Source organism: Sceloporus undulatus, chromosome 1, assembly GCF_019175285.1.
Source record: "Sceloporus undulatus isolate JIND9_A2432 ecotype Alabama chromosome 1, SceUnd_v1.1, whole genome shotgun sequence".
NCBI lineage: Eukaryota > Metazoa > Chordata > Lepidosauria > Squamata > Phrynosomatidae > Sceloporus > Sceloporus undulatus.
In genome coordinates, this window is record NC_056522.1 from 361,922,534 (window position 1) to 361,948,870 (window position 26,337).

Here is a 26,337-nt window from a genome sequence, read left to right on the forward strand (position 1 = left end):
GAAAATCAAGAAGTGTTGCTCGGCATTAGCTCTGCTCTGGGCTTTTTTTAAAGTGTTTCTGATAAATAAAAGGTGGTTTTGCTATAACATTCTGAGCTGTGCCTATCATAAAGCTATTCAAAACTGAGGTGGTTAAAATGTTCCAAAGATAATGTATTTTTTTTAATAAAAAAAACTTGGTAGACTTGTCAAGATGACATGCTATGCTAGCTTCAGACTTTATGATATTAGACACATCCTGGTCTCAAACCCTGCAGTGCTTCTTTCTTTATCTCCTGTCACTCATTGGAGATCACATTTTCTGTTTGAAGCTGATTTGCTTAAGCTAATCTGCTTTGAGTTTCCTACTATTCATTTTCCTTCCTTCAACTTTTTGTCCTGTTTTTGTCCATGTCACTGCTCTTCCTTCCTCAAACCCTACTTCTACAAAACTTTCTTTAATGATAGGAAAAACGAAAAGAACTGGTAAGTTTTCCTAGGGACAATGTGTAAAGAGAGAACAGTAGGGGACCCAAAACAGAGCCCTGGGGACACACTGCAAAAGATCTATCTGACAAAAGCATACAAATGCAAGTAGATAAATAGATACCACTACGGTGGGAAGGTAACAGTGCTTAGCAGTCATGCTAGCCGCATGACCACCAGAGCCATTCTCAGACAACGCTGGCTCTTCGGCTTAGTAACGGAGATGAATACAGTGCGCCTGCACGATGGGTGAATGAATAGTGCACGCATCCATGGCACACACACTCTCCCGGAAGCACGAGCCCCAATCAATTGAATGGGGCTTGAGCTTACGTGTTATTCAGCTTATGCGGGGGGTCCGGAATGGATCTCCTGCACAAGCCAAGGGCGCACTGTACCACCCCCTACAGTCGGTTATAACTAGACATTCATGTCAAGGGGACTACCTTTACCGTTTTATCTTAATTATTTCTATACCTTTATTTTTCTATATTCATTTTGTCTTCCTTTTGTATAAAAATTTGGATGATTTAAAATTGTTCTTAAAGGTGAATGACGTGGTTGGTGGAAGCTGCTTATTCCAGTGTCTCCATATTTTTAAAGTATCTCTTAAAAGTAGATTTTCAATTTTGTTTAAGATCTTACTTTTTGAATTGAATATTCATTGAGTGTTCTATCCATTTGGGGATAGTTCACATTTTATTTGTACCCATGGGATTAATCTACAGAACTTTCTGTAATGTGACATAGATACTTTTGTTCTGGCTACAGGTTGAGTTTCCCTTGTTCGAAATGCTTGGGACCAGAAGTGTTTTGGATTTTGGGAGTTTTTTTTAGATTTTTGAATATTTGCATATACATAATGAGATATCTTGGATATGGGACTCAAATCTAAGCATGAAATTCATTTATGTTTCATTTACACCTTAAACACATTCCATGGAGATAATTTTATACACAATATTTTTAATAATTTGGTGCATGAAATAAAGTTTGTGTACATTGAAATCAGAAAGCAAAGGTGTCACTATTTCAGCCACCCATGTGGATAAGATTTCAGAATTCTGGATAAGAGATACTCAACCTGTACTTACTTACTTGCTCAGAAGGTATTGTCTTCTTTGGCCTGAATCCGCACACATCTAATGTGAACAAGGTCCTCTAATCAAAGATGTTAATAAGCCCAACCATGTGTACATTTTTGGTTTCTAGAATTGTAATGTTGGGAGGCACCACATGGGTGCAATCCCCATAGTGCAATCCCCTGCCAAGCAGAAATCCACAGTCAAAAAACTCCTGAGAGACAGCCATCCAACCTATGTTTAAAGACTTCCAGTGAAGGAAAACCTGCCATCTTCCAAGGCAGTTCATTTCACTGTTGTTCAGCTCTTTTGGGCAGATGACTGATGAACTAAATCTGTTAAGAGCTGTAAGCTCATTGCACTTTTACTAATGAATAAATGTTTCATACCGATGGGTTTCATACCATGTTCCTATATGGGAACATATATGTAAAGATGTGTCAAGGCTCAATATTTATTTAACACTTCCGTTTCCTATCTTTTTTCCATCATAGAACTCAAAATAATGTCCATGAGAAGTCGAAGGCTTTCATTGGCTGGCATCCATGTTTTTTTGTGGGTTTTTCGGGCTATGTACACAACTTTTTCCAGGCAAGCATTATCTGGAGATGCCAGCCACAGATGCTGGCGAAATGTCAAGAAGAAAATCTTCTAGAACATGGCCACATAGCCTGAAAAACCCACAAAAAAAACAATGTCCATGGGGCTTTCAGGTGGTCCCCCTTCCCTTTTGCTTCTAAAATACTTATTTTGGGTCCTGGTAGGTTTAAGCAGTTATTGGATGGTAGTCACTGCTTTGTTCTCATGCACATTGGTTTACTGCTCCATGCATGTTCCAGCTGGAGTTGGATTTTTCTGCATCTATCTTCAGTCAGATTTATCTGCTGGTTTTTGTACTGAAATTGTCCTGATTGCCCTGACAGATTACTTTCACCAGGACAGTAGAGCAACAGGGAGAGGTAGAAGCTCTGTTGAGTCTCTTGAATCTCTCATTGGCTTTCAGTGCTATCAGCCATGCTATCCTTCTGTATAGTTTTCCAGATAGAAGTACTGTAGCATTTCCAGATTACATGAGCATTTCCAGATGATGGTGCTGAGAAAGCTTTGGTATTTATGATCTTGGAATACAAATGGCCCAGGCCTGGTCCTCCTCCTTGCCTGCACCGGCCTTACAACAAAAGGAAAGCTGGATGCTCATTTGCTGCTCCTAGGCTGTGACCAGGCAGCTGGTCCTGGGAGCAGCAATCAAACAGCTACAGAGAAGCCTCTCACTCATGCTGGCCTTGCAGCAAAGGCCAGTGCAAGCAAGAGGCTTCTTGGTTGCTGCTCAGGCCAGCTGCTCAAGTCCCTTTTGTACCCAGTCATCCTAGGAGCAGCAACTGAGAAGCCTTTGATCCATACCAGCGTTGTGGCAAAGGCATAAGACTTGTTGGTCATTGCTCAGCTGGCTGCTCGGTCATTGCTCTCTTTGCATCTGGTCACCTTGAGAACAGCAACTGAGCAGGCAAGAGGAGAAGCAAGAGGCTTCTGAGTTGCTGTTCAACCAGCTTCTCAGTTGCTACTCACAAGGTGACAGGGTACAGCTTCTCTCTGGTTAGGAAGGATGCTCAATCCTTCTTTGCTGGGGTGGAGAGGGGTGCAGTTGGCTTCCCGCTTTTCTCCCCATTGATGAAGGGCTAAATCCAAGAGAGGCAAAGGACTCTTTTGAAGAATTGACTCTGAATACTCCTCCTTCTCCTTCCCCAGAGGCATGCTTTCTCCACACAGCTTCAGGTTATCCCCCCTCCACAAACATTGTTTGTTCTAGTTTTTTGTGAGTTTTTTGAGCTATATGGTCAAGTTGTAGAAGAGTTGATTCCTGACGTTTTGCCAGCAAGTTACTCTAACAATGATAACTCAGTTCCGTTCCAGTTACTAGTTTTTCGTTAATTAATTCCTAATTAATGTTAATAGTGAACATTATCAAATTAATTTTTTAACCTAACGTTACAGGCTGTGGTGAATACCAGCATCCCTATGGTTTGGCAGAAGTGCAAAATCAAAATTTTGGCACAAGCCTTAGAATGAAGAGAATGTGTAGTGATTAACCAACACCACCATATTAGAATGTCTCCATAGCAACCCAAGATACAATTAAGCAAACTGTTTTTTTGTTGTCAGTTAACTTAACTTCCATCTAAGTAAAACGTGAAAAAACATATTTAAGTTCTATTTTGTGAATCCTTCTTTTAAATTGAATTGCCTCTAATTGTATAAAAAATAAATTCTGGTATAAATTAAGTTGGTAAACTCTATGAGATCTCTCTGTTGCTGTTTGATGGCATAATATAACTATATAACTCTGCTGTTTAACCACCGAAGTAGACACTGTATACAGATGTGTGTAAGATATCGGTTGTTGTTGCTGTGTCCCTTCAAGTCATTTCTGGTGAAACCCATCATGAGGGTTTCTTGGGAAGATTTGTTCAGAATTTGCCTTTGTCTTCACCTGAGGCTGAGAGAGTGTGCCTTGCCCAAGGTCAATTAGTGGGTTTCCACGGCCAAGCGAGGATTTGAACCCTGGTTTCGAGAATTATAATCTAACACTCAAACCATTACATGATGCTGAAATTAGAAATAGGGAAGAGGGTAGGTGGGAAATCTTTCTTTCTTTCTTTCCTCTAGTACCTCTTTTTTTCTGCTGCAAATCAAGGTCCTTCAACCCACTCTCCACATGGAAACTTGAATTTGTAAATCTGAAGCAGAGTGAGGGCTAAGAAAAACAGCTATAAGGGTTAAGCAACTCTCCTGTTTTGGCTCCCTTACTTCTGATTACTCTGTTCCTGATTCTGCTTTTGATTTTATTTGAAGGCATGATAATTTTACATACACCTGTGTACTGCGTCTGGTTTGGCCCTAAAATGCAGTTTTTGGAACATCACTAGTGGAAGAAAAATTGTTTTGAGGATTTAAGGGAAGAGTCTGATTTGGCCATTGTGCATGTTTTGAACTTAAAATACGGGAAGAACTTAGTGAGGACTTTCCTAGTCGTTGCCAAAGTATTATTTTCTGTAATAGCAGGTATCCATATTCTGCTCATTTGTCATCAAAATACAAACTCGGGGTTAATTGTCAGAGAAGAAACAAACCACTTTTGAGAGATGTTAGATTAACAAAATATTGCACTACACAAAAGAATGAAAATCTTTATGCATTCAGTAATGCAGTTGGATGGTGCTCAGTGTTGAATTCCCATCTGAAGAGTTTTGTCAAATGATGGAAGTTGACATAATACATAATAGACAGTAGTGGTATGTGTATTGAATCAATGCCTTTTGAATGATGCTAGTACTTTACATCTCCACTTGTCTGGAGTCATACAAATATTGTCAGTGCATCTTTACAACTTGTAATTGTGCTGAAGTGCATTAGAATTTCGTTGTAACCTATGGCTTAAACAAGTAAGTGTTCCAAGGAGTATAAAGTAAGGGGAAAGAAGATACCTTTGTTTGAAGAATGTGACCTGTACGGAGGATGGTTAATTGAACTAAGGTTTTTTTTGGCTTTGATCTAAAACACACTGCAGAAATAATCCAATTTGAGACTGATTTAACTGCCCTGGCTCAGTGCTCAGGAATCCTGGGAATTGTAGTTTATTGAGGCATCAGAGATCTCTGACAGAAAAGGCTAAATGTTGCACAAAGCTACAGTTCCTAGAATTCCCGAGCGCTGAGACAGAGCAATTAAAACAGACTCAAACTCAGTTATTTCTGCAGTGTGCTTTGGGCCTATGAGTGTGAAGTAGTCTAATCCCTAGATTAGGTAAACAGGACACAAAGAGCAAGTCGAAGCAACTTTGAGCAGTTCTGTATTGAGATTTTAAACTTTTTAAAGCTAGAAAGATTATACAGTGGACCTTTGTTAATACGCTGGGGTTTGGTTCCAAGATCCCCCGTGTATAACAAAATCTGTGTATACTCAAGTCCCATTAAATATAATGACATAGCAAAATGGTGTCCCTTATAAAAAATGGAAAATCAAGGTTTGATATTTGAAATTTATACTTTTTTGGAACATTTTCAAACCGTGTATGCTTAAATCCGTGTATAAGAAATCTGTGTATAAGAAGGGCCGACTGTAGAAATGGTTTATGTATTGGGAAGACTACATCTAGCACCAAATGTCACTGAAGATTAAAAATCACAGGTAAAAACAAGCCAGTCATAACCTGCAATGCAGAACATGCTTGTTGTCAGTTTCATTATGCTGTAATGATACACAGCAAGCTGAAATGCTTTGTGAAATCTGCTGGGTACCCGTGAGTGGTACATAGATGTGTCACAGGGTGATGTATTAGGCATTATCCTGTACCTCTTATAGCAGCCTGACACACAGGTATGGAGCTGACTTGTTCTCATCACTTCATGCTTATGCCAGGCAAAACTTTAGGTGCTTAAGAGCAACATGACATGCAAAAGTTAAGTAAATGAGGCTTTTCTTGGCATAGACATAGACTGATGGGGGAAGTACCATCACTGTCATTTTCTTGTGCCAGGAGGCGACTCAGGAATCAGAGGTTTGAATAGAATCATAGAATCATAGAGTTGGAAGAGACCGCAAGGGCCATCCAGTCCAACCCCCTGCCATGCAGGAATCCAAATCAAATCATCTTCGACAGATGGCCATCTAGCCTCTGTTTAAAGACCTCCAAGGAAGAAGACTCCACTACACTCTGAGGGAGTTTGTTCCACTGTTGGACAGCCCTTACTGTCAGGAAGTTCTTCCTAATGTTGAGGTGGAATCTCTTTTCTTGTAGCTTGCATCCATTGCTCCGGGTCCTAGTCTCTGGAGCAAGTGAAAACAAGTCAGCTCCCTCCTCAGTATGGCATCCCTTCAAGTATTTAAACAGGGCTATCATATTACCTCTTAACCTTCTCTTCTCCAGGCTAAACATCCCCAGCTCCTTAAGTCGCTCCTCATAGGACATGGTTTCTAGACCTTTCACCATTTTACTTGCCCTCCTTTGGACACGTTCCAGTTTTTCAACATCCTTTTTGAATTGTGGAGCCCAGAACTGGACACAATATTCCAGGTGGGGCCTGACCAAAGCAGAACAGAGTGGCACTATTACTTCCCTTGATCTAGATACAATACTCTTAGTGATGCAGCCTAAAATTGCATTGGCCTTTTTAGCTGCCGCATCACACTGTTCACTCATGTTCAGCTTGTGGTCTACTTGGACTCCCAGATCCCTTTCACACGTAGTCTCATTCAGCCATGTCTCTCCTATCCTATATCTGTGCATTTTATATTTCCACCCTAAGTGCAGTACCTTGCATTTCTCCCTGTTATAGTTCATTTTGTTAGCTGTGGCCCAACTTTCTAGTTTATTCAGGTCATCTTGAATGTTGATCCTGTCCTCTGGAGTGTTAACTACTCCTCCTAATTTGGTGTCATCTGCAAATTTGATAAGAATGCTTCCAATTCTGTCATCCAAGTCATTGATAAAGATGTTGAATAGCACTGGGCCCAGGACAGAACCCTGTGGGACCCCACTGGTCACTTCTCTCCAGGATGAAAAGGAGCCATTGTTGAGAATAGAAAGGTGGAAACCCAGGCCTTGCTGCACAGATCTTAAAAATTAAGACGTTTTGGATAAGTTGTTTGTATCTTTTTGATGCATCAAATTTCTGTGTTGCACATTGTGTGTCACTCATGTAGTCATACACTTTGGTTCACAAAGTGAAAACAGTAGTTTTTCACAGATACATTTCATACAAATTGCTGAAACCTCAAGAAGGGAGAAAAAGATCTTCATGTTGTTATTGTACTAGGTGTGAGGAATTTCCTCAAAAGTTAACAAATTTCATGGGGTGTCGAAGAACAGCCTGTCCTGATGAGTTAATTTTGTAAGATTTTTTCCTCATCCATAACACTGACATAGGTAACTATGCCTGGATGTTATGAAGAGAGTTAAGGACTTGGCTATTTCTACTTGTCCATCTTTCATGACCAAGTTTTCTGTAATGGGGAAAAAAGTAAAGAAGTCCTGTTTTGTATTGTATCTTAGTACAAATAAGAGAAATTACTAAACATTTAACATTCCTCCTTACTGGAAGCACAGGAAACCGTATTTTGGGGGTAATTATAACCTGAAATGTATTGGATAAAAAAAATCAGTTTCCACTAATGGTGTTCACAGCTGAAGTTACTTTCTGTCACTATTTTTGGAGTAGCATCTCTTGGAAGAAGGAATGGAAGAAGGAATGGGAAAGGCAGCTATCAAAGAACTGGATAAGATCCTAAAGAGTAAAACATACAACTGAGGGTCATGCCCGGAGGGTCACATGTTCCTTATTCCTATTAGAAGGGGAGAAATTACTTTGCAACATTCTGTTGCGGCATTTTGATTTTGTTTGTGTATTGCAGTGCTGTCCCTGAATCCATGTGCTTTTTAAAGCTGTCTCCACTTTAATTTTCCACTGTTGCTATGGTTGCAACAAACATTAGACTTGCTTGTTTTGTTGTAAAGCACCCTGGAATAGTGTGTTATTCATTGCTAATCTTGTTTTCATAATTTTTTTGCAGGCTGCTGATTTGAGTAAACCAATAGATAAAAGGATATACAAAGGAACACAACCAACGTGTCATGACTTCAATCATTTAACTGCCACGGCGGAAAGTGTTTCTCTACTAGTGGGCTTCTCTGCAGGCCAGGTGCAACTTATAGATCCTATTAAAAAAGAAACTAGCAAACTATTTAATGAAGAAGTAAGTGGATGTTCTTAATCTTCATGCATGCAAACATACCTGTACTATTTTATAAATTCTGCATACAAATATTACTTACCTTTCTACTAGGAATCAGCTTGCTTGGTTGAATAGAGGAAAAGTCTCAGAGTGTAAGAAAATTTGCTAGAGATTCTTCCACAGTACTGGACAATAAACAATAATATGGTATTTTCCCCTGTTCTCCACACCCCCAATTTCTTATCCTTTGGTTACTATCAGAAGGCAGATGTACCATATGACATGGCATACAATATTCTACTCTGGCTATGTGTACTGTTACATCTACACCATCTCCTAAACCTATACACTTGCATATTCTCCATCTTTGTGTATGTGACACCCCCACTTCATCTTTAGGGCTAACAAAGTTTAGCATTCTATCTGTAGGAGAGCTCCTGTTTATTAGTGCTAATTCACACTTCATAAACCTTGGCTGGGGCACATTGTCAGACAGTGGCTAATGAAAACGCTAGTGCAGTCTTTGCATGAATCCTATTATTTATTTTATTTCATTTCATTTATATATGGCCTTTCTCCCAGAAGGAACCCAAAGTGGCTCACAGACAAATACAATTGAAAGAGCACCTGTAGACACACTTGTACTCATTTAGGGGGGTGTATTCCAGAAAGAAAGTCTTCCATTCACCTGTAAACATGCTAAAGTAATTTGCTTCAGAGATGCAAATAGTTTCACATAAATATCAGCTTGCTTGGTTGAATGGGAGAGGCGGGAAATAGAAATAAAATTTTATTATTATTAATATTGAAAACATATTTGTAGATTCCCTGTACAGTACTTGATCATCTCTGTTAAAGCATGAACTGGCATGAATTGAATTACAGTTCAGTAGAATGTTTCTAGCAGCTAAATCTTTGAATAGATTCTCATTGAAATAAGCTTTTTCTAGTAGCCTCATGTGTGGCACTCAGAATTGTTCACATTCCTTAGTTGTGTAGATAGAAAAATGTTGCCTTCTTTTTTCAGGGGAGGCAGATTGTATTTCTGAAAGAGTTGTTATCATCCTATAGCTGAACATGACCTTAGGACAGGTAGAGTTTTTCCATGGGCATTTACTTAGATAATAAAGCACTCTGTTACTTATTTATAAACTATACAGATGTACTGGCATGAAACCTGAGAAGTTCACTTGAGGAAGTTCACAGGAAAGGTTTTTTTTCCTCCTTTGCTCCCCCAACCCATGGACTCTCTCACCTTTTGGAGGAGCATTTCAGATGGTGCATTTGGCTGTTAAGACAAAAGGAGGGATGGTAAACTTTCCTTCCATTAATTTTATTGTGTTACCTTACCTTACAATCAAATTCAGTGCCTTTCCAGAGACCTTTAAAGTGATGTGCAAATAAATGAATCAAGTAAACCTTTTTGATCCTCCCATGATGCACTGTAGAAACTGAGCATCATCTTCCACCCACTTGAGATACACATTGCTCTGCAGATTAGTCTCTCCTTAAAGTTCTACAGTTATGCTGGCTTCTGCTAGCAAAGCAGTTCAAACTTTATAGAGATCTGTTTCTCATCAAAGCTCAGATTGATAGTATTTTGTTCCCTTCTTTCTTACAGCCTTCATATCAGTCCTAGGAATGTGTGGTCCTCCAGATGTTAATGAACTATTACTCCTACTAGGGATTATGAGAATTACAGTCCAGCAGCATCTGGAGGGCCACAGATTTTCTAGCTCTGCTCTTTATAAATATTTCTGCAGTCTGATTCTGGGAGTACAAATCAGAACAGAGCTTGATTCAGATTTGTATTTGACTTTTCACTATTTTCTTTTCCTGCAAGATGCTGCTGCTAGTGCTTCTGTCACCCAGTTTTTCTTCCATAAATACAAAATAATAATAAAAAATGTATTTGTATTTTCCCACCTTTCCCAGCTGGATTGAAGCGGGATTACACTTCAGCAACAACAACAGTTGATGTATTGTTTTTAAACTGTTTTAAGCAATGAATATTATATGTTTTATTCTTGTATACTGTTGTTATAGTATCTAGAGTGGTCTCATTATTATATAAAATTGCCAGATCTGATGGATTCCTAAAACTTTACTCTTTTGTTCCAAAGATGAATTCAATTGATGTCCTAAATTTTTTGTTTGCATTCTACATCTGTAGGTCAGTGTTTTGATAGCTGAGTTAGTTTTCTTCACAGAATGCATGCAGCATCTTGAGTCTTTTTTGTTACACTGTCTTTAATATTGTCACAAATTAAACTGATGATTGCATTGTTAGTTCATATTTATATGCCTTAAGAAAAACACACCTTTGGCAGTAGCTTAAGTGAAACCCTCACAAGCTTCTGCAAGTAGAGAAATTTAATATTTTAAGTCTGAATATAGTAAATGAAAACTGCAACACTGGGGTGACTCTGATGTGTACCTTTTTTCTTTGTTTTTCAGAGACTAATAGACAAGTCCAGAGTAACATGTGTAAAATGGGTGCCTGGTTCAGAAAGTCTCTTCTTAGTAGCTCATTCCAGTGGCAATATGTACTTGTATAATGTGGAACACAATTGTGGTACCACAGCCCCACACTATCAGCTGCTTAAACAAGGAGAAAGTTTTGCAGTCCATACATGCAAAAGCAAATCAACACGAAATCCTTTGCTTAAATGGACAGTAGGTGAGGGTGCCCTGAATGAATTTGCTTTTTCCCCAGACGGAAAATTCTTGGCTTGTGTAAGCCAGGATGGCTTTCTTCGGGTATTTAACTTTGATTCAGTGGAGTTGCATGGTACAATGAAAAGCTACTTTGGAGGACTGCTATGTGCATGTTGGAGCCCAGATGGAAAATACATTGTAACAGGTGGAGAGGATGACTTGGTGACTGTCTGGTCTTTTGTGGATTGTCGAGTTATAGCTAGAGGCCATGGACATAAATCGTGGGTGAGCGTTGTGGCCTTTGATCCATATACCACTAGTGTAGAAGAAAGTGATCCAATGGAATTTAGTGGCAGTGATGAGGATTTCCAAGACCTTCTTCATTTTGGAAGAGACCGAGCAAATAGCACACAGTCTAGGTTATCAAAAAGGAACTCTACAGACAGTCGCCCAGTAAGCGTAACATATAGGTTTGGTTCAGTTGGCCAGGACACACAACTATGTTTATGGGACCTAACAGAAGATATTCTCTTCCCACACCAACCCCTCTCAAGAGCAAGGACACACACAAATGTCATGAATGCCACAAGTCCGCCTGCAGGAAGTGGTGGAGCTAACCCAGGAAGTAATGGAAACAGCATCTCAACGCCTGGGAACTCTGTGCCCCCTCCTCTTCCACGGTCAAATAGCCTTCCACATTCTGCAGTCTCCAATTCTGGCAGTAAAAGCAGTGTCATGGATGGTGCCATTGCCTCTGGTGTTAGTAAGTTTGCAACCTTATCGCTACATGATCGGAAGGAAAGACACCACGAAAAAGATCACAAGAGAAACCATAGTATGGGACATATATCTAGTAAGAGCAGTGACAAACTGAATCTAGTTACTAAAACCAAAACAGACCCAGCAAAAACTTTGGGAACACCTCTGTGTCCCAGAATGGAAGATGTTCCTTTGTTAGAGCCTCTTATCTGTAAAAAGATAGCACACGAAAGACTGACTGTGTTAATTTTTCTTGAAGACTGTATAGTCACTGCTTGTCAGGAGGGATTTATTTGCACATGGGCAAGGCCTGGTAAAGTGGTAAGTTTTAATCCTTAATGCTGCATCAAAGAAGTAGAACTTGAATAGGTAGTTTTTCTCAAAACATAACTGAATGTTGAATATAAATTTCTTTATGCTTAATGTAAAAAATTATTTCCTCAGAGCCATACTTTTGGATACTGCATGCCATATTTCTGAACGATTTGAAGTGTCTGGCCCAGATAAAGTCTTTTTGAAATACAGTTGCCTTCCAGCCGGAGTTGTGTTGTGTATCCAAAGTGTCAGTGATAATTTTCCTATATTTTCAAAACTATTTTTGTATAACATGTTTGAGACAAATCTAAAAAAAACAAAAACCAATTAGTGAGGGTAAAATTGTAAGGGCATTCAGGAATACAATATGTTCACAGTTTGAATAGGCTGTAGTTTGGAATGGTATAACATGCATTTTGGGCAGTTGAATTTAGAACACTTAACTAACAGGAATCTATAAAGCGGGATGTATTTTCACTTTTTTCAAAAGCTAGTCATAGTACTGAGAACTTTTAATGCTCCAGTGATCATCAAGACAATTTGTAGTGTCTCCATTTAAAATTTGAATAAACTGGTATTAAATATGCACTGTAATATTCTGATTTTTAATATCTCCTCCAAGCATTTCTATGTGCAAAGTCATAATTTTAATACATCCCTAGTGGAATGTATCCTTACTATATTTTCCCATTCACTTTAAAGTACTTGTTAAAAGTATTTTTAAACTCATGCATTTTCCATTAAATGAACATTTTCCATTAAATCGACAGGCTTAAGTGTGGTGTTAGTAATTGCTTTTATGTTGGACAAAACTGAAGTTATTCATCTACTTTTTACCACTTTATACTGATGATGCATGGTTTGTCTCAAATACTCATTTAACAATTTGCAATCAGTTTGCAAAACAATTTGAACCAAGATCCAAAGAAACTTGATGTGGCTGCTGCACATGCACTTAGGTAATCTTGGGCTGACCCTCCCAGAGAATGATTTCCTCAGAAGCCGATCATAAAGGCTTGAGGATACTTTGATCCAGAATCTAACACAGTGAGGTTGGAGTTTGAAGCAAAGATTAGCAAAGTCTGATGTGTGTGTGGAAATGCTTTAGAGAAGCACATGGGCACTAAGCAGTAATGAAACCCTAAAAGTCTGGCAGTTATCTTTTTTTTGGGAGGTGTAGAGTTGCACACATCTTTCATCTCTTCTTGAAAGTAAGTCTTGAATGTCCTTGAAAAGTGTCACTGAGAACTACTGAAGTGCACAGGTTTAAAAAGCTTAATGCAAGAAGATACCTTCCAATAGAAATTGAAGTCCATTGTGACTAAGACTTCACAGTGTATCTAACATGTGTAGCAAGAATTCAATATTTCAATGAAATCGTAATCAAATGTGGGTTTGAGATATGGTCTCTCTAGTATGCCTTACTTGGATAGACAATCCAGAAACAGTGACATTGCTTTTCATGGATTGGGGAGGGTGGGACAAATTATAAGGATAAATAGCAAAAAATATATTTATTTCTCTATGCTAAAATCACAGAAATGTTTTTATTAATTTGTGGAGGGACAGTTTTGAGAGTAACTTTACTAATGTCCCATGATGGACATGGTGGGAAAATGCTACTCCTTTGCTTAATTGCAAACTGTATCCACTAAACACAACATGTTTGCAGTAACAGTTTCAAATATTTCAGAGATAGAGTATGCAGTACCAAAAGCTAGGATTTCTATATTTGGCCAATGCGGAAATCTTTAATTAAAGGTAAGTTTCATGCTGATGCTGTTCACTAGATCATTGAAAACTAATATCGCACACTGATGTAAATGGCATATTGTTTAGGGTGTGTTTATTTAGAATGGATTTCAAATTATTATTATTGTTATGATATTATTATCTTTATTTTTGCAGTTGATGAGGTCACTCAGCTGGCCTAAACTAGCAAGATAGGTGAAATGTTTACAGGGCTCTGGCCAGGGAGGTCTTTTTACCAGAAATGAGTTAGTAAGCATTCTTTTCATTTTATATGAGAGCACTTAATTCTATGTCTATTTAATGACTCTTCGAAAACAGTAATGGTAACATATTTCTTCCTCCTGGGTTATATACTGCATTTTTGGGTCCTACCTAATGTTTGATCCCATATTTAACTTTAAAAAAAATTAAGCTGCTACATTTCAATGTTGTCATTTGATCTTGAGAGTCCTGAAAAAGCAACTTCCATTACCACTTTCCTGTGCTAAAATTCTTTTCCACATTTGCCAGAAGATCCTGGTTGGTCACAGACTCCCAGACTGAGGAAAGAATGACCAAGAAGACTCAAGCTATTTGTGCAGTCTGAAACCTCACTGCCACTGAGCCAACCTACCTTTTTTCCTTCCCCAGCTGTCTTTGCCATATTGGTGCAGTCAGGATAGCAAATGGTATGTTTTCTATAGAATGAGGATAGAATGTACACTCATTCCTGAACATAAGCAGCTTTGATCTGGCTGCTTTTTGCCTTGGCTGGAAAATCTAAACTTAGTTTCAGTATCAGAAACGCAGAAGGCAGATGGGTCCACTGCCAAACTGGAATAAGATGGCATACACCATAACTAGAACTTCCTCTTTAGCATTTACAGATGATCCTGAGCTTCCTTGGGGTTCCCCCCCTTTCAAAATTACATTTTAATGTGTTCGAATGATAAGTATGGTGCTCAATGGAAAATATGGGATAAGTTTATGGCCCTCTCCAGACAGGCCTTTGCAGCGCCCCCATCATGTGCTGGGGTTGGTTGAGGGCGCACCGCCCATATTGGCCTCACTCCTAGCATGTGATGGGGGTGTCAAAATGGCAGTGCCCTGTCCACACGAGCACTGCCATTTTGATGCGACAGATGCTTAGCATCCATGCGTCCCGATGTCATAAGGACGTCACAAGTGCACCATCGGTGCACTGCGATGTCCTTATGGCGCTGCAAAGACTCACTTTTTGCGGGAGCTTTTTGCTGCACGAGGGAGCTGCATGGTTTGTCCGCTGTGGCTCCCTTGCACAACAAAACAAGGCGCGAGCAGACTGCCCTTTTTGGAAAGAAAAAAAGATCTGCACTAGCTTATAAGACAGCTGCCTACTTTTCAGGCTCCTCAGTACTAACTTTATAAAATGATATGTGCTCTGCTACTGGGAAAAGTTAAACTTACAAATCTTGCTCATTTCCTTGGTTATTATAATCTAACAGAGAAGGAAGGCTTTTGAATACAGTCAGCCCTTGGTATCCATGCAGGAACCTGCGTTGTCCCCAATGGCAGTGCTTCCCTGCGGCCGCGCCACCATTAGAGATAGCCTCTATTGTATCACGGTGGCGTGTTCACATGGGTGTGCCACCATTTGGGGGCAACAGAACCTAATAGTGGTGCCGCCACTGGGGCTGTCCCAATGACAGCACAGGCACACGCCACCATTGGGGACAATGCAGACTTGCCATCTGCGGATGCTCAGATCTGATGGCAAGTCCGCGGATACCAAGGGCAAACTGTGTCTTTTCAAAGACTAGCCATACACCATTTCTGTCAGATGTTGCCTTCAAAGGCAGGGTTCTTCCCTAACCAAATCATGTACAACCACTTTTAATTTCAGGGAAACTTGACACCACTTATCCAGAAAGCTCACAGTAACTGTGAACCCAACAGCACAGGAATAGCAGAGTGTAATGGCAGTATATACACCCTGGCAGAGTAAATGTGTTACCAATTTGTAGAACAAAATGCACATTAAATTTAGTATATTTATTTGAATTATATTGTACAGAAAAAAATCTAGTTTTTAAATTATATAGCATCTTTCAGTTTTCCAGTAAACAGCAGTTGTAATACAGCATCCTGGTTAAATGAGTTCTGTATCTGCTAAAGTATTTAACAGACATTTTGAATTACTGTATTTGGACATGGAAAGAGGGTACATTTACTACTACATCTTCGTGGTCAAAGGGGAATTTTATTTGTTGCAACTGAAGTATAAATTGCCATTGAGTACTATCCTATATTGTAAGACACTACGAACAGAAGTTTGATGATTCCTTGAAATATTGCTATACATAGTTACTACAACAATGGAGAAAGGCTAATTACAACCCTTAGTGCACAGTCGAGTATGGGTCAGTTACTTCTTGTGAAGCGTAGAGAGAGTGATTGTCTTATTATGTGGGTGTTCAAACTAGAACAAAAACGTTCTTACTGAAGACTTTTCTGGCAATGTTTGATCTGTTGGAACTCAGCTGTGTGCTTGAAAGACTGTGTATGTCTCCCTTCTATTACATTAAAGCTACTAAATTTGCATTTAGAATACTGCTGGCCTGCTTATGTTAAAAGTGAGAAAACCGGCTAATTTAAGTGTCACATATCTTGTGTAAAGATCTGAAAACAGAAGGGGAAAAAATTAATTTCCTGCACTTACAAAGTCTGTATACATGGATTTGTTAAGATTGACACATTAGGTGATACTGTACAAAATTGTAATGATATAGTGAAAAATCAACAGTAAAATTCATATGTATTTTCTTTATAAACGTCCTTCTAATTTCTTGACAACTTGAATAAATTTCATAAGAGTCTTTCTAACATGACAAATTGTTAAACTAAATTGACTGTTGCAATAATGACAAAGCTTTAATAAGTATCGTTGGTATATTTATAATTTTAGAAAATCATGTTTGTTTCATACTGCTTATTTTTTAGTATTTTATGTCACTGTTTCAGCTGAAGAACCTACTAAATACTTGACATTACAGAATAATTTACTGGGGTTGTCCTCTGTATGCTGACATTAAATAAAAAGTGTGACTGAACTGTAAAATGTAGATAACTCTCAGTAGTGCTTCTCATGCCTGAAATTGCAATGTTTTGCCACAGCTGGGACTTCTATTGTGCAGTAGGCACCTTCTTGAACAAATGGCCACTGTGAACCTGCTGTTTCTGTAACTACCGCTTTTATAAATGACTCTAAATAATTATATTCAAGCTCTTGAGTATTTCATATCTATTGAAAATGTTGGCTTAGAGTTTATACTTCTAATATTGATTTGTCATCGTGTATGCTGATTTGAGTTATGATAAAGTTCATGCTAGACTGTTAAACTGTGCTTAACTGAAAGAATATACAGATGATTTGGTAAACTGGTGTTTCTGGCCTTAAACAAGGGAATAACAGGTTATGATGGTTAAGTAAATCCATTAAAGCGCCATTGGAATGGAGAATTGATGTCTTTTGGATTCTACAGGAGCTCTTCTCCCCCATACATCTTTTTTTCTTCTTTTTGTATTAGTATTTAAATACTTTGGGATTGTTCAGCACAATTAAGAAGCTGCTTAAACTTGAATCCAAGATCAGTACTGAATTTAAATAGCCAAATACCAGAAATGTTTCTAATCATTTTGTCAAGTAGCCTGATGACATTGCAAAATATGTCTGAGAAACTTCAGTTCCACATTGGGCTTGACTAAAAGATTTGGTGTTCTGTCCAAAGCAGAAATTCATTTTTTATTTATATTCAAAGCATTTTCCTTTCTTTTTCTAGTAGCTCTGTTTGTACCATAGGAGTTAAATGCTAATAGTATACATTTTCAGTGCAAGGATGCTGTATTGAAACGCACAAAGTGAGAGGAGCGAAATGATGTTATTTCTCCTGAAGGGCTGATAGCTGCTGCAGTAGTAGGTGGAATCTTACCATGTCACAGCCAGGTAATTTCATTTTCAAGTGAGCCTCAGGTCTGCCTTTCATTGCATAGCATACCTCAGCAACAGCAAATGAAAACACCCTGTTTGATCATCAGTTTAATCCTTAAATGGATGTTTCCGGCTGACCTAGAGAGCTTTCACAACTGGCAAAAAAATAAAAAAGAATTGCTCCTATCTGTAAATATTATCACTGTGCTTCTGAGTACCACAGTTTTGCTAAATTAGAAATCTTTAGAATTTGATGTACAGTCAGCCCTTCTTATACACCGATTTTTTATACACTGATTCAAGCATACATGGTTTGAATATGTCCAAAAAAAGTACAAATTTCAAATATCAAACCTTGATTTTCCATTTTTTATAAGGGACACCATTTTGCTATGTCATTATATTTAATGGGACTTGAGTATACACAGATTTTGTTATACACGGGGGATCTTGGAACCAAACCCCAGCGTATTAACAAAGGTCCACTGTATAATCTTTCTAGCTTTAAAAAGTTTAAAATCTCAATACAGAACTGCTCAAAGTTGCTTCGACTTGCTCTTTGTGTCCTGTTTACCTAATCTAGGGATTAGACTACTTCACACTCATAGGCCCAAAGCACACTGCAGAAATAACTGAGTTTGAGTCTGTTTTAATTGCTCTGTCTCAGCGCTCGGGAATTCTAGGAACTGTAGCTTTGTGCAACATTTAGCCTTTTCTGTCAGAGATCTCTGATGCCTCAATAAACTACAATTCCCAGGATTCCTGAGCACTGAGCCAGGGCAGTTAAATCAGTCTCAAATTGGATTATTTCTGCAGTGTGTTTTAGATCAAAGCCAAAAAAAAACCTGCAGGAGATTTAATCTTAGCTGATACAGGTGTTAACATGTTTTTCTTACTTCCACTGCTGTTGCCCTCTTTTCTGAGAAGCAGTTATTGACAGCCTAATGTGGATTTTAGTCTTCCAATTTAGACATTTTTGCAAAAGTAGGAGAAAGAATCTTAACTATTGTCAACTATAACAAGCTTATATTGCAGTGAAACAGTAAGCTCCTGTTATCTTGAACTTTCCAGTTAACCTGCATGTACAGCTTTGAGGGCTACCCATTTTGATGTCCTCTAATGCAAATTGATTATTTGAGGAAGGAGTTCTGAGTCTGTACTGGTTGTGGGAGGGTTTTTTCCTTCTCTAACTTTATTACACCATTCATATGCTGCAAGGATACTGCTGTAAATAATGAGCATGGTGTGCATCGTGTGCATCGTACAAGTGATTCCAGGTCCTTTTTCTTGGAGCATGTTACCAACTTATGGCTTAGGAGCTAGTGTGGTTTAGTGGTTTGAATGCTGGATTACAATTCTGGACACCACTTAGCCATGGAAACCCAATAACTGGCCTTGGGAAAGTTATACTTTCTCAGCCTCAGAGGAAGGCAAAGGAAAACTCCCTCTGAATAAATCTTGTCAAGATGATAGTCATCTTAGGATCACTATAAATCAGAAATGACTTCAAACACACAAGAAAAGCTGATCAGCAAGTTTGCTTGTATTTACTGTCAGAATTGATAAAATTTATTTTCTCCTAAGTGCTTTGAAATTTCACATTAATCTGTTTCAGTAGGTCTTTCCTGAATTTCTTTTCCTAAAGCAAAGCAAATGTTTAACTTATACCCTTTATGTAAAGACCATACTTCCAGGTTTTTGTTATTGTTATTTAGAAAACTGCCGCAATATATTTACTATTTTCTTATGTAATTTATCAAACTTATCCAATATGTAATATTTATCTTTAAAAGAAACATCAGAATTGTCATAAACAAAATGATTTATTTATTTTGTAATTTGGCTTCTCATGAGTTCATAGTACAGTATTATCTAGAAACAGGTGAAACCAATGCACTGTGGCCATTGCAAAAATCTGTAAAGACTTGGGTTCAACTGAACATTCAAAGCATTCAAAGGGCTACATGCCCCCAAGGGCTTGGGAGTGCATCTGCCTTGTTGAATTTTATTTTATTGCTGTCTACAACAGACCCCCCATTGTAAGGTTTTCCATATGTGTTATAATACATTTAGCTAACTTGGCTATCAAATTAATCATGTGGGTGTTTCATTACATACCTGACTACATACTAACTGTTTAAGATTATAGAGGTGCAAGAATTAGATGGACATCCATATGGATTATAAAACAGTTAATAACAGGCTTTCTGATGACTAGGGTCTCCATGTATTTGTTCAGTTACAGCTTGTCTGCTCCGCAAGCACATAATGAAACAAAACAAGTTAAAACATTATTGAAGCTTGCTGATGCTCTGACAGATTAACTGTTTGTCCAGAAATGTATAATATTACTTTTGAAGGTGGAAATTTAAATAATTTTTGGCAGTGATAATAGTCATTGGCAAACTCATTAAACCTAGTGAGGCCAGGTTTAATCCTAGAATTTTTAAAAAAAGATTTCAGGTAGCATTGATGGGAGTGGTTCCCAATAAGAACACTAGGGCAAGTCTTGTTCTGCAGGCACAAAAGCATTACAACTTTTATGGAATTTCATATATAGCAAAGACTGCATATGCTGATCATCTTCTTTCACTGCTTTATTCTTTTTAAAGCTTGTAACATACAGAGCCTCTACTTGTGGAGATGAATAGCAGTTCTAAAAAAACCAGAATGGTTGGATAAATAAGATTCTGATTGAGAGTTCATTGACCTAGAACTCCTTGTTCCTTCCCATACATCAGAGAAACAGAACACATTATGCAAATCTGGGAAATATGTGTAAATTTCCACAATTATTCAGATCACAAAAGTTAGTATTTCTTGGTGCAGAAATCTGACTTTTAAGAGTGGAAGGCACTAACAGACCAGCCAATCAGGGCTGCAAGTGGCACATAATAAAAGTGAAACAAAATGGAAGAAGGGAATACACGTTTTGTGCACTTGTGAAAAGATGCTTCCTGTTACCAGTAGTACAGGATTGTTTCCAGAGTGAGAGCAAGAGAGAATATATCCTCCTTAGCACTCTTGCAATGGGGATGCTTGTTTGAATACACAGCCAAATACATGTGTCTTTTGTGCTGCACTGCATTGCTTTTCAATGGAATGCACATGTAGTACACCTCTCACCTTAAGAATATCTTGGTAATGGAGCCATGTCTTCTCACCCCACCCTCCAAGAGCAGGTGTGAAATTATGTGCAGATGTGTGGCAAATTTTGTAGTGAAAGCTGAATTCGGTGCAGCACTACCTTACCTCCCTCTCCTGTTCCGTGGGAGTAATTGGAATGGCTATTGTCACATGGTTAGCTGATGTTGGAAGAGAGCAGCCATTTGTACCTGTGAATTAGCCAAGTACGCATTGCTGTTTAAAGCAGATGTTGAAATCTTTGAGAGAGAGTAAAGAGCATGGCAATGATCAGCTTAAATTTAATGCGGGATGTTAATGAAATGGTAGAATGGGGAGGACGGTCCTCCCCAGTGATGCTCCTCTCATGCTCTCCAGATACCTGCTCCAGAAGGCTGCGGAAGCCTCCAGAGCTGTTTTTTGAGTGACGCAAAGATCCACCAGTGAGGGGAGAAAGTTCCATCATGATTGTGTTGCATCATATCTTCTATAATGAGAACTTATTAGTAAAATAAACATTTTTTTACTATATTGGGTCATCCTTTTAAAAAAAAAAGCACCACTACCATACATGTTGCTTTATAGCAGAAGCTTTTGGCATTATATATTTAAATAGAACACAGATATGATGAAATACAATAAGAATTAAATATCTATTTTGCCTGTTAGATCTGACCTTATGAATGAATCATGGTGTATGTCATCTTCATATATAGCTGCTACTGCTTGTCTTTTACTTTCTCATTTCTCTCTTGTGTAATTCTTGTTTGTGCTTTTTTAATGACTTGCCTAGTTATTTGAGTTCAGCAATTTTACACATTAATTTGTAGGACTAAACATTCTGTGCTGGCCTTCCAAAATACTTTGCCTGAGGCAGTGCTTATTGTAGTGGCTGGGATCCTATGGGGCAAATAGCTTGCAGAACAGACTGTTCAGTGAACAGTTTAATTTTCTCCCCCATGTGAGCAAAAAAGCAGTAACAAATGGCAGTGGGCACTGGCCACTTCTTGTATTTACATACTGCTGCTTCAGAAAAAGGGCAGCCATTGAATGTGTATTTCCTGACACAAGCCTGCTGCATCTATGGTTGTTTCTTTCCTGAATGCCTAGCTCTGTGGAGACTAGGCAATAGCATGGTTTGGCTTGGAAAACTGACTGTGCCAAGCCAAACTTGTAAATTTAATTGGCTCCAAAGATCTATGGAACCAATCTTAGACGGGTGAAGCAGCCACAGATATAGCCAACTTGTGATGAGGCATGTTGAGGTGGAGTCTTCTGCTCCATCACAACTGAATATGGTCTTGGTCATAATATGTTATGGAAATAGAATATTAGACAACAGTTCTTGGCTACTTGGCTCTAACATGATGACCATGTTGAACAAATCTTAATGCATCTGGGGCATGTGTCATTTCAGTACCTTTACTAGAGACTTAACAAAACATCTTAGTTTAGAGGTTTTCAAAGATCAGAGCAGTTCTAGTGGCTTTTCTGTTCCAGGGCAGGGGCTTCTTGTATTTCAAGAACAGGAAGTCTGTTTTCTTTCTATCTCAGTTTTTTGGGTCAGAGCCTAAAAGAGCTCCTGTAGACTCTGAAGATGTAATTAATTCTGCATTACAATTGGACTTGGATCTTGACTTTGATTAACTTGAGTTACATGATGTTAAGGTAAGAAAAAGGTTTGGAAACCAGAATATTGGAGACTGAGGTGTTTCATTAGTGAACTCCAGAGTGAAGTGTAATGACTAATAGTTCTATAAAAGGATGGAGGGTTTGTGTGATACAGAAACCAAGCTTGGTAATCAGTCATTTCCTAAAGCTGCATATTGAAAATGAATCTGAGCTGATAGATGAACCTATACATTCCTTGTTTTAAACTACAGCAAAAGCCTGAAAACATTAATTAGAATTGATGCAGTGTGACTGCAGTTGTTACTTAACCATTGAGGTGGGGAGCACATCTGTTTAGAGTGAAAGTTAATTCTTCATATAGGGAGACTCACTGTGCAGTCTGAAATGAATGACACAGGATCTGCAGGGCCTGGGTAGATCTCCAAATTGGGAAGGCTTGACTGTTGTTCATCTTTTCTAGGAGTAGTTTTACAATCAAGAAAAGAGTCTAACTGCATCATTGTTCCTGACATGAGCATATATAAGGAAGCTGAAAGAAACCTGAGTGTGCTGTGTTAGGCCAGATGCTGAAACTTATGATTTTCAGTCTGTAAAAGGACAGGTTGCTTACCTGTAACAGTATTTCTTCGAGTGGTCATCTGCGAATACATACAAATGGGTTTCACTGCGCCTGCGCAGTGCTGCTCGGAACCTACTGGAATCACTGGGCAGAGTTAACTCTGCAACATATTGAAACTTTTTGGCGGTAACTCCGCCCACCCGTTATAAGGCCCCTGGATGCCTTGGATGACGAAGGCGAGGCGAGATGGACCTCCGGCTTGGTAGCCTTCTTTGAACGCGAGCCCTCCGATCCCTTCTTCAGTTTGGAGGCCGGCTCGGTACCCTCAGTCCCTGAAGACTTATGGGGGCGCTTGGAGGGTTCGTCGGTGGCGCTGGGCGGTTTGGAGCCACGGGCCACATCGGAGGTGGTGGAAGGGGTTGTCCCGGCCGGGACACACACCACGCTGGAAACGGCGGCCCTCCCCGATGTCACGCTGGACACACTGGCCCGAGACGAGGTCGGGGGCACGGAAGGCGGAACAGAAGACGACCGTGAACCCCCCTCTTGTACCTTGCCGAGGGCAATCGCCGAAGTGAGCCGGGACTCACGGTTCTTCCGGGCCTGGGACGAGAGAGATCGGCAGAGCAAACAGGCCTTGGTGTCATGGTTCTTACCAAGGCACAGCAGGCAGGAGGAGTGCGGGTCCTGGACGGGCACCTTGCCCCCGCAAATGTCGCACTTCTTGAAAGGCGCAGGCATTTTCAAAGTCGTCAAAGCCAGAGGAGAATCCGTAAAACGAGGTCAACAGTCCGAAAGTCCGAAGTTACCAGGGGCGGGAGGCAAAGAATGGTCAAGATACAGTCCGAAGTCAAAAAGCGAAAGTGATTCCAAGCAAGCAAAGCAAGCGAAAGTTCCCTGAAGCAGCTAGCGCGGCGGAAAAAAGGAACTGGGGAAAAGAGCGGGAAGGCAGGGGCCTTATAACGGGTGGGCGGAGTTACCGCCAAAAAGTTTCAATATGTTGCAGAGTTAACTCTGCCCAGTGATTCCAGTAGGTTCCGAGCAGCACTGCGCAGGCGCAGTGAAACCCATTTGTATGATTCGCAGAGACCACGAAGAAGAAACTAGTATACTGCATGCAATGAACACCAGTAGTTTTGACGGAAAAGTGATGTTGGTGGATAATTTTTTCCTCCTCCTAGTAGAGATCCAAACATGGTTGTAGGTCACTGACCTTTTCCTAGTATGATGTCATAGCTCTACAAAAAATGTAAAGGTTCTATAAGAACAAGCTAAACTTTAAATCACCCTATAGGTCACTGTCCTCATTAATCAGGTTCACAAGGACACTTACGATATCAACTAGTCCATGAAAGCTTCAAACATAGCTTTGATTCCAAAGTACCATCGGATTGTTTGTTTTGTTGCAAGAGATACAACTTTTCCTCCCTTCACATTCTAATGATGTGCTAAATATTAGAAGTTAGTTTAAGCAAAATTATAAGCTAGAATAATAAGATAGTTAGATAATTTATGTAAGGCTTTCAAATAATGTGATCTACCAGTTAAAAATTTAATAGACAAATATGCCATGTGCTAAAATTCTGCAGACATTACTGTTTAGAAAACTAAATGTTGGGTTCTCTTGCTGGATTAATGTAAACTGCTTTGTTTGCAGGGTTTATTGCCATCTCAAAACCAGGCCAATTCTCCAAGTGGAACTGTAGTATAGCCATCACATTCCTGCTAGCAAATCTTTGAACACAGAACAAGAAGTAATGGCAATGGAATCTGGAGCTGCTGTTCAGCCAGAGAGCACCACAAATTCTTAAAGGCAGAGTGTAAACTTGGAGTTATGTGAATCACATAGTGTTTTACTACAAAATAGTAATAATGTAATGAATTCTTTTTAAAACTAATACTTTAGGCCGTTTACCCAAAGAAGAATTTTGCTTTAAAAATGCTTCTTTTGGTGCTGCAATTAAAATAGTAAAACTTTTTTCCAGTTTCTTTATACTTCTCACTGTAATTGAATCATATACGTAACATACACATATATGTGTAAAATAAAATGTTTCTTAAATCAAAGTAAGTTTAATGGTGTTATAAATTAGAACTTCACTGTTGGGTTTGTTTGCACTGATTTTTTTTTTTAACCAGAGATGGTTAGTCTGCAATGCTCTCATGGGAAATGAAAGTCATTACTTTCTGACTTCACAAATGTAATTCAGGAAGATGGATGCTGCAATCATAGGTGTTTTTTTTCCCCTAAAAAGATTGTTTGCACTTAAATAGCTTAATGCTAGTAGAGAATTTTAAATGGGTGTTTGGACACCCTCTAAAGCTATGTTATTGAGAAAAGAGATTCTTTGTATCTATTAAACATTTTATTTTAATAATGTTTTCAGCTACAATCAGTCTGTATTATATGTGTATATAATGTAATTCAGTGATTGGGGAGAAATCAGTCATTACACTAGTGATTTTATCATTTAAGAAAGTGATATTTCTAATTCAGAAAATACATATTAAACTATCTTGAATATGCAGTTTTGTTTATGTTCTGTTTAAATCAGCTTTGATGTAACTTTTGGAATGTAATATTTTTGGTATGGACATGGTTTAATCCTTGTATAAGATATACTCCTTTTGGAAAATACTCAGGTCAGATTCACTACCTATTGAAACTGGGCTTACCTTTATTAGATGATGACATTCCCTTGCACTTTGTTCTAAACAATATTTTTTCTTCCACCTCTATGCTTTGGAACACTATATCAATTTTTAAAATATGCCTACGTTTTTGAAAATAAATGTTGGTCATTTAACAGTGCTACTAGCTGTTTTCATATATTAGCAATATGTAGTTTAGTATCTGTTAGTGCCAGTAGATAAATTCAAATGTTGGTTTAAAAATGTCATAACACAGTGCTATACATTGTGCAAAATGCAACAATAATATAAAATAATGTGCCAAAGCAATGTTTTAAAGAAAAACCAATGCCTTGTGTTAGAGGATAGATTTCAGAATCTACATAACCTAACTGCTGCTTGAGTAGTTGCTATTAAACAATTTTTGAACTGCCCTAAACCCTTGAGATTGCTGCTGAAAAGAAAAGAAATCTGACTACAGGGGCTGCAGCTCACAGATTACTTGTACAACTCAGTTCCAAGACTTGGACTTCTTCAAAACTAACATACCGTACTCTGTATGGTTGTGTCTGTTCGTTTCCAGTCTTAAAACGTACAGCTGGCCATGCTTTTTGCTGGATCCAAAATTCTGCAAGATCCTTTTACTTACATTAGGGTAAATCCCATTTTGAATGCCATGTTTCAGA

General features: G+C 38.7%; 2 protein-coding genes across 6 annotated transcripts in view; one reads left to right on the top strand and one right to left on the bottom strand.

Moving 5' to 3' along the window:
* Positions 1-10,820: 10,820 nt before the first annotated feature.
* On the top strand, positions 10,821-26,306 carry WDR20 (WD repeat domain 20). Of its 4 annotated transcripts, XR_006102274.1 has the most exons (3): positions 10,821-12,014; positions 13,917-14,428; positions 24,678-26,306. XR_006102274.1 is itself a non-coding variant. In XM_042453171.1 (2 exons), the coding sequence occupies exons 1-2, from the start codon at positions 10,821-10,823 to the stop codon at positions 24,729-24,731; spliced, it is 1,248 nt and encodes a 415-aa protein (XP_042309105.1). In that variant the 3' UTR covers positions 24,732-26,306. The 4 variants fall into 4 exon arrangements, 3 of the variants coding, with proteins under 3 accessions (XP_042309105.1, XP_042309084.1, XP_042309098.1); XM_042453171.1 differs by lacking the exon at positions 13,917-14,428; XM_042453150.1 differs by lacking the exon at positions 24,678-26,306 and having other exon boundaries at positions 13,917-16,326.
* Positions 11,990-26,337, bottom strand: part of MOK (MOK protein kinase) — a 36,871-nt gene continuing 22,523 nt past the window's right edge. For both annotated transcript variants that reach the window (XR_006102273.1, XM_042453088.1), the window contains one exon: positions 11,990-12,315. The gene's annotated coding sequence lies outside the window, so the exon portion shown is untranslated. The remainder of the gene's footprint in view (positions 12,316-26,337) is intronic.

Bases quoted from the DNA above. Each gene is read 5' to 3' on its own strand.
- WDR20 (XM_042453171.1), top strand. From the start codon at position 10,821: ATGTACTTGTATAATGTGGAACACAATTGTGGTACCACAGCCCCACAC. The intron at 12,015-24,677 runs GTAAGTTTTAAT...CTTTGTTTGCAG, and splicing joins GGGCAAGGCCTGGTAAAGTG to GGTTTATTGCCATCTCAAAA.